The 8,875-nt window shown below is 42.5% G+C and overlaps 1 gene segment (V, D, J or C); it reads left to right on the top strand.

The window, feature by feature from the left end:
• The first annotated feature begins 953 nt into the window (after positions 1-953).
• On the top strand, positions 954-1,717 carry LOC122703116. The segment is given in 2 exon segments: positions 954-1,002; positions 1,386-1,717. Coding segments are annotated over 2 exon segments (381 nt in total).
• Positions 1,718-8,875: the final 7,158 nt, after the last annotated feature.

The following is an 8,875-nucleotide window of genomic DNA, read 5'->3' as shown; positions in this document are numbered from 1 at the left end:
ACTCTATGGACTGTAGCCCTCCAGGCTGCTCTGTCTAAGGGATTTATGAGGCAAGAAAACAGGAGTGGGTTTCTTCTTCCTCCAGGGAATCTTCCTGACCTGTGTCCACTGAGCCACGTAGGAAGCCCAATCATTCTGATATGTACTCTTTTAAACCTCAAAACATATCTATATTAGAAATACAAAACCATATGAAATTTACATTTCATGTGGATGTCATGTAGTCAGAGTTTCCAAAAACATTCAACTAAATCTGTTTAGGAATTTCCTGATTCAAGTCTTCCTCATGCTTTCTATGTGCTCCTTCCATCTCAGCTCTGACTCACTATCCTGGGCTGCTCTAAACCCAGTTTTACCTGAAGTTAGATATACTTCTCCTCTAACTCTCAATATGACAGTTTCCTTGGTTGGGAAGAGTTATTAAATTGAAAACTGTAACTAAGAGTACAGCATCTGAGAATGTGATGCATTCTGTGTATTTGTCCTGATAGTGACACATGTAAACCTTTGTTTGTTGGGCAATTAAGATATATCCCCTTTAAGTATCCCTGATTTTTTAATCGCTATTAAATTGAAAAACAACAAATCCAGAGTCTCTTACATAAATATCATGAAGCAGGAAAATCACCACATAATCATGAAAACTCAGCCTTATTAAAGAGAAGTATAGTAAGACTGAGAAAGTTCTAAAAAACTATAAAATAGGGAGAGAAAATAGAAAGAAACATGTAAGTATGTCTCTTTACTCCTCATGCAGCATAAATTTCATCTGTACTAGGTCGAAGGTTTACTTCCTTTGCTCACATCAGTCTCCCCACTCCCTTGGGTTCTGTCCACACCAGGGGATTTGCATGTTGTTCCCCAGGGAGGACCTTCCCTTGCAAGTCTGAGATAAAAGCTCAGCTCTGGTCTTGCTCTGACTTATCACGACTCCTCAGTTCACACTTCTGAACATGAGGTTCCCTGCTCAACTCCTGGGGCTTCTCCTGCTCTGGGTCCCAGGTGAGGATGGAGGGTGGATGAGAAGGAGGATGCAGAGAGTGGTGAGCTCTGAGGAAGCACTGCTTTTCATGTGTGTTTGTCCACATGTTAGATGCACACCTTATCCTCTGTAAAGGGCATGTGATGTTTAGCAACATGAGAATGAGGATGGATATAGAGGGGAAAGGTATATATGCTCTGGTTGTGACAGAGAAAGTGTGGGCAAGTGGGCATGAACTCTAGAGACCTCTTTTTCTTTGTAAATCTCTGATTCATTTTGAAATTTGATATGTCAAATATTAATCAGAATCACAAATAGTTTAGAATGAAATAATAAATGGAAATTTTCTGTATATAACTCTCAAGTTTGTCTGAAATCTTGTACTTTCATCTCACTATTTTAGGATCCAGTGGGGACATTGTGCTGACCCAGAATCCACTCTCCCTGTCTGTCATCCCTGGAAAGATGGCGTCCATCTCCTGCAGAGCCAGTCAGAGCCTTGAAGATAGTTATGGAGACACTTATTTGAGCTGGCACCTGCAGAAGCCTGGCCAGTCTCCACAGCTCCTGATCTATTTGGTTTCCAATCGGGCCTCTGGGGTGCCAGACAGGTTCATTGGCAGTGGGTCAGGGACAGATTTCACCCTTAAAATCAGCAGGGTGGAGGCTGAGGATGCTGGAGTTTATTACTGCCAGCAGAGTATACAAGAACCTCCCACAGTGGTACAGCTCTGAACATAAACCCCCCCTCTCCTGGTCGCCCAGCTGCTCACATGTGTTGACTGGGGAGCAGGTAGGCATAGTCTCTGACGGTGTAGGAAAACATGTTGGAGGTCAGGGGAGAAGGATGAAGCTGAGGACTCTGGACCATGAGAGCCTCAGCTGCACCTCAGACACCATCAGCTGCACAGCCTTGAGTGACAGCACCAGCAGGAGAATGGAGGGTCTAAGTGCCCTCTGAGCAAACAGACCTGAAGAAGGAGAGGTGAGTGAGAGCTCATCCTATTTCTCTCCCCTTGTGTACAGTGACATGTAGAATAAATACAGTCAGTATATCAGTGGGACGATGAGGCAGATTTGTAGCAAAATACATGCTGGGATTACTAGCTTGGGTATACTTTTAAGAAGATAAAAGGTCACAATACTCAAAAACAGGTTTTTTTCACTTTTCACACTTTCCGAATCTCCTTTTTACTATGTATTTTCCTGCTCCTTCAACATATGTCAGATCACAATCTCTACAAGCAGCCCCCAGGTGGAATTAGTGGGGAAAATTTAGTGAAAGCTTTCAGTTATGAATGCCCCAAATTTTTTTGTTTTGAAATGATGGCAGACACAATATCACAATGCAAACATCTCTGATTTCTCTCAGTTACCTTTCAGAGAAACACAAATATGAGTATTAGAATTCCTAAAGCTGGGGTTTAACATTTTAAAAAATAACATAAACTGGAAGCTGTAGAGCATAGAATTTATACCATAGAACACTGAAAGGATTCAGAATAATACGACAAGCTCTTTTTCTCAAAACTTAGGAATTCTAAGGTGTGGGAAGACTGCAGGAATGGAAACGTGAAGGGAGCCAAGTCAACACACACAATTGAACATACTGCTGTTTGGCTTTGATTTGGTGGGATGGAAAACAGTGGTGCTGATAAGAAGAACCCAGAGAGAAAACCCAGTATGTTCCTTACAAAATTACAAGGAGAAAGGGCCATCTGCCTGGTTTCCCAGATTGTGTCTGGGCCACTGCACATGTCACAGGAAATGACTGTGTGGCCAGGGCTTGAGATCTTCCATCATCAAGGGCTCAGTGATGTTCCTGTGCAGAGACCTAAGGTCATGTCACCTAGTCACTGTCAACTTTACTCAGCCAAGGAGAATCTCAAAGATGTACTTGCTCCTGAATGTGGTCCAGCAGAGGCCACATGTTTGGACTGGGGAGGTGCGACCGACAGTGACAGGGAATGTCTTAAGAGTGCAAAACCCAGGAAATACCGAGGAGATGGAGACCAACTTCCAGCAATCAGACAAGTATTAAGGATGCACACAGAGTCCTTGAGAAAAGAAAAAGAAAAAGTCTGAATAAGTAGGTTTCTGTTTTCTGACCCAGCAAACCTAGCCTGCCTGCTGACTCAGACTTCAGCCAAATCCCCTATGATGGAAGTTACCTTATGGGGCCACAAATCTTAGGTGGATTTACTGTTTCCAGACGGGTTGGTCCACTTGAGCCAAGTCAGAGCTTCTGTCCACATGCAGTTTTGGAAAATGATATGAGAAGAAAATATTGGGTCAACAAGAAAGGAATGTTTTGACTTTGTTATTTCAAGTCATTTAATTTTCATTTTCCATTTTCCCCTGATGCTATACAAATATGAATTTTCCACTTTACATTTTGGTTATTGGTAAATTTTTCAGTAGCTGGGTTTCCAAACTGTCCAACATTCACGGAGATTTATGTCGTATTTTAACCAGAATCACTTTGGAGCTTAGAAAGTTGTAACATATTGTTATAAAAACAAAAAATTCAAACAATAAATAAATACCTTGGGTACACAAGAGGGTCATTCCTAAATGCGGGTCTGACTTCTGTTTCTAGTGATAGCTGAGTAGAATGTAAATTCTTCAAATACATCCCAGTTTTAGAAATGCTCTAAAATTACTTTTGAATTTATCATAGGCATGCTAATCACATTCTCTGACATGGACTGAATTGTATTCAGTTCAGTTCAGTTCAGTTCAGCTCAGTCACTCAGTCACATGTCCGACTCTTTGTGACCCCATGAATCGCAGCACGCTAGGCCTCCCTGTCCATCACCAACTCCCAGAGTTTACTCAAACTCATGTCCATCGAGTCGATGATGCCATCCAACCACCTCATCCTCTGTCATCCCCTTCTCCTCCTCTGTCGTCCCCTTCTCCTCCTGCCCCCAATCCCTCGCAGCATCAGGGTCTTTTCCAATGAGTCAACTCTTCACATGAGGTGGCGAAAGTATTGGAGTTTCAGCTTCAGCATGAGTCCTTCCAATGAACACCCAGGACTGATCTCCTTTAGGATGGACTGGTTGGATCTCCTTGCAGTCCAAGGGACTCTCAAGAGTCTTCTCCACCACCACAGTTCAAAAGCCTCAATTCTTTGGCGCTCAGCCTTCTTCACAGTCCAACTCTCACATCCATACATGACCACTGGAAAAACCATAGCCTTGGCTAGACGGACCTTTGTTGGCAAAGTAATGTCTCTGCTTTTTAAAATGCTATCTAGGTTGTTCATAACTTTCCTTCCAAGGAGTAAGCGTCTTTTAATTTTATGGCTGCAATCACCATCTGCAGTGATTTTGGAGCCCCCCCAAAATAAAGCAGCCACTGTTTCCACTGTTTCCCCATCTATTTCCCATGAAGTGATGGGACCAGATGCCATGATCTTACTTTTCTGAAAGTTGAGCTTTAAGCCAACTTTTTCACTCTCCTCTTTCACTTTCATCAAGAGGCTTTTTAGTTCCTCTTCACTTTCTGCCATAAGGGTGGTGTCATCTGCATATCTGAGGTTATTGATATTTCTCCCAGCAATCTTGAGTCCAGCTTGTGCTTTTTCCAGCCCAGTGTTTCTCATGATGTACTCTGCATATAACGTATAAGTTAAATAAGCAGGGTGACAATATACAGCCTTGACGTACTCCTTTTCCTATTTGGAACAAGTCTGTTGGTCCATGTCCAGTTCTAACTGTTGCTTCTTGACCTGCATACAGATTTCTCAGGAGGCAGGTCAGATGGTCTGGTATTCCCATCTCTTTAAGAATTTCCCACAGTTTATTGTGATCCACACACTCAAAGGCTTTGGCATAGTCAATAAAGCAGAAATAGATGTTTTTCTAGAACTCTCTTGCTTTTTCAATGATCCAGCAGATGTTGGCAATTTGATCTCTGGTTCCTCTGCCTTTTCTAAAACCAGCTTGAACATCAGGAAGTTCACGGTTCATGTATTGCTGAAGCTTGGCTTGGGGAATTTTGAGCATTACTTTACCAGAGTGTGAGATGAGTGCAATTGTGTGATAGTTTGAGCATTCTTTGGGATTGCCTTTCTTTGGGATTGGAAGGAAAACTGACCTTTTTCCAGTCCTGTGGCCACTGCTGAGATTTCCAAATTTGCTGGCATATTGAGTGAAGCACTTTCACAGCATCATCTTTCAGGATTTGAAATAGCTCAACTGGAATTCCATCACCTCTTCTAGCTTTGTTCATAGTGATGCTTTCTAAGGCCCCCTTGACTTCACATTCCAGGATGGCTGGCTCTAGGTGAGTGATCACACCATCATGATTCTCTGGGTCAAGATCTTTTTTGTACAGTTCTTCTGTGTATTCTTGCCACCTCTTCTTAATATCTTCTGCTTCTGTTAGGTCCATACCATTTCTGTCCTTTATCAAACCCATTTTGCATGAAATGTTCCCTTGGTATCTCTAATTTTCTCTAGTCTTTCCCATTCTGCTGTTTTCCTCTATTTCTTTGCATTGATTGCTGAGGAAGGCTTTCTTATCTCTCCTTGCTATTCTTTGAAACTCTGCATTCAAATAGGAATATCTTTCCTTTTCTCCTTTGCTTTTCACTTCTCTTCTTTTCACAGCTATTTGTAAGGCCTCCTCAGACAGCCATTTTGCTGTTTTGCATTTCTTTTCCATGGGGATGGTCTTAATCCCTGTCTCCTGTATAATGTCATGAACCTCCGTCCATAGTTCATCAGGCACTTTGTCTATCAGATCTAGTCCCTTAAATCTATTTCTTACTTCCACTGCATAATCATAAGGGATTTGATTTAGATCATACCCGAATGGTCTAGTGGTTTTCCCTACTTTCTTCAATTTAAGAATTTGATTTGATCTGAATTTGGCAATAAAGAGTTCATGATCTGAGCCACAGTCAGCTCCTGGTCTTGTATTTGCTGACTGTATAGAGCTTCTCCATCTTTGGCTGCAAAGAATATAATCAATCTGATTTCAGTGTTGACCTTCTGGTGATGTCCATGTGTAGAGTCTTCTCTTGTTTTGTTGGAAGAGGGTGTTTACTATGGCCAGTGCGTTCTCTTGGCAAAACTCTATTAGTCTTTGCCCTGCTTCATTCTGTACTCCAAGGCCAAATTTGCCTGTTATTCCAGGTGTTTCTTGACTTCTTACTTTTGCATTCCAGTCCCCTATAATGAAAAGGACATCTTTTTTGTGTGTTAGTTCTAAAAAGTCTTGTAGGTCTTCATAGAGCCATTCAACTTCAGCTTCTTCAGCATTACTGGTTGGGGCATAGGCTTGGATTACGTGATATTGAATGGTTTGCCTTGGAAATGAACAGAGATCATTCTGTCATTTTTGAGATTGCATCCAAGTACTGTATTTCAGACTCTTTTGTTGACCGTGATGGCTACTCCACTTCTAAGGGATTCCTGCCCACAGTAGTAGATATGATGGTCATCTGAGTTAAATTCACCCATTCCAGTCCATTTTAGTTTGTTGATTCCTAGAATGTCGACGTTCACTCTTGCCATTTCCTGTTTGAGCACTTCCAGTTTGCCTTGATTCATGGACCTGACATTCCAGGTTCCTACGCAATATTGCTCTTTACAGCATCAGACCTTGCTTCTATCACCAGTCACATCCACAACTGGGTATAGTTTTTGCTTTGGCTCCATCCCTTCATTCTTTATGGTGCAGGAGGGCCTAGAGGAGCTACTCCACGTTCAAGGTCAGGAGGGGCGGCTGTGAGGAGATACCCCTCATCCAAGGTAAGAAGCAGTGGATGCACTTTGCTGGAGCAGCCATGAAGAGATACCCCACCTCCAAGGTAAGAGAAACCCAAGTAAGAGGGTAGGTGTTGCAAGAGGGCATCAGAGGGCAGGCACGCTGAAACCATAATCACAGAAAACTAGCCAATCTGATCACATGGACCACAGCCTTGTCTAACTCAATGAAACTAAGCCATGCCATGTGGGGCCACCCAAGACGGATGGGTCATCGTGGAGAGGTCTGACAGAATGTGGTCCACTGGAGAAGGGAACGGCAAACCACTTTAGTATCCTTGCCTTGAGAACCCCATGAACAATATAACAGTGAATTGCATTAAATAATTTCAAATCCACCTGGACAGTAGAATACTGTTTCTGGTTAAGGGGGTAAAACTTATTAGAGGTCATCCTTTCCAGAATAATCTGTTTTGTAGCAAGTGCAATTAAAACTGGATTCTTAATTATAATAGTTTAAGAAATGGTTTATGTAGAGAATTTGTAACACAAGCAAAGAACCTCTGGACATCTGCAGGTATTTCTACATGTATTCAGAGTATGAACAGTTTTATCCCAAATTCAATTGACTTCTTGCTACCATCATCAATGAGGAGCCTGGAGATGCTAAATGTATTTCTCTGAGCAGGAAACTCACTGGACCCTGTACAGTGTATAAAGACTCAGCTTCTCAGGGGCAGAACCAGCTGGGTTGCCCAGAGGATGAGCTGACACCAGTATGGGCTCAAGAGGAAACAGCTTTTGAGCTTTGAGAAAGAAACCATGAGGCCCTCAATCACAGGCACTGAGTCCTCTCTTTGTAAACAGAGGTCAGGGCATCACTAGGACAGCCTCCCACAGCCTCTTCCTTCCTTCTGACCAAGGCAGCTCACACTCCACAGTCCCTCCAGGAAAGTGCTGCCATGTGCCCCCTGGAGCATCCACTGGTTTCCCTGGTGTATTTCCTGTTGCTCAGCGACTGATCTCTGAGTGTTGGTTATGTCCAGATAGTTGATGTCTTTGATCAGCTCACTGTGTCTCATTGGCCCAGAAGACAGGGCTGCTTGCACCACAGCTGAACTTACTGCACAGCCCTCTGCTTTTCTGGCCCCATTCAAATCTGGCAGATTCCATGTCACCTGGTCCACGAGCCAGACCAGCCCTCCTACGTATGGACTATGTAGTGTCCAGAAGTCAGAAGGTTATCAGACAACTCCTTTAAGAAAAAACACATATTCAACACCCTCAAAAGTGTTGTGTATCCCAGTCTTATTTATGGGACACATGAGAGATCTCTTACCATTGGGGCAACTTTTCATGCAATTTGGTGTCAACTGTTCATGTGCAGAAATGAAATCTGGGCAGAACATCCAACCAAGGGATATACCACCACACAAAAACCAGAATATCACCAAGCAGCCCCAGAAGATTCCTAACTCAAGGCAGCTGACTGCTTTGACACAATTTCTGAACTGGTGCTCCAGTTACAAGGGTTACACTGAAATTATCTATGCCTGTACCTACTGTCACCTGGTCCTTGTGTCAAAAGCATATCAGCGGGAAGTCAAGTCCATTTTGCAATACACGTTGCATGTTTTGTTCCTAAGGTTTTCCTTATTTGACTATCATCTTAAAGATTTTTTAAAATTAATTTGTTTATTTTAATTGGAGGCTAATTATTTTGTAATTTTGTAGTGGTTTTTGCCATACATTGACATGAATTAGCCATGGGTGTACATATGTTCCCCATTCTGAACCCTCCTCCCACTTCCCTCCCCATTCCATCCCTCAGGGTCATCCCAGTGCACCAGCCCTGAGCACCCTGTCTCATGCATCGAACCTGGGCTGGCAATCTATTTCACATATGATAATATACATGTTTCAATGCTATTCTCTCAAATCATCCCACTCTCGCCTTCTCCCACAGAGTCCAAAAGTCTGTTCTGTATATCTGTGTCTCTTTTTCTGTTTTGCATATAGGGTCATCATTACCATCTTTCTAAATTCCATATATATGCATTAATATACTATATTGGTGTTTTTCTTTCTGATTTACGTCACTCTATATAATAGGCTCCAGTTTCATCCACCTCATTAGAACTGGTCCAAATGCATTCTTTTAAATAGCTGAGTA

This window comes from Cervus elaphus, chromosome 11, assembly GCF_910594005.1.
Source record: "Cervus elaphus chromosome 11, mCerEla1.1, whole genome shotgun sequence".
NCBI classification, from domain to species: Eukaryota; Metazoa; Chordata; class Mammalia; order Artiodactyla; family Cervidae; genus Cervus; species Cervus elaphus.
Note: the sequence above shows the minus strand (reverse complement) of the source record. Positions and strands in the feature narration are given on the sequence as shown.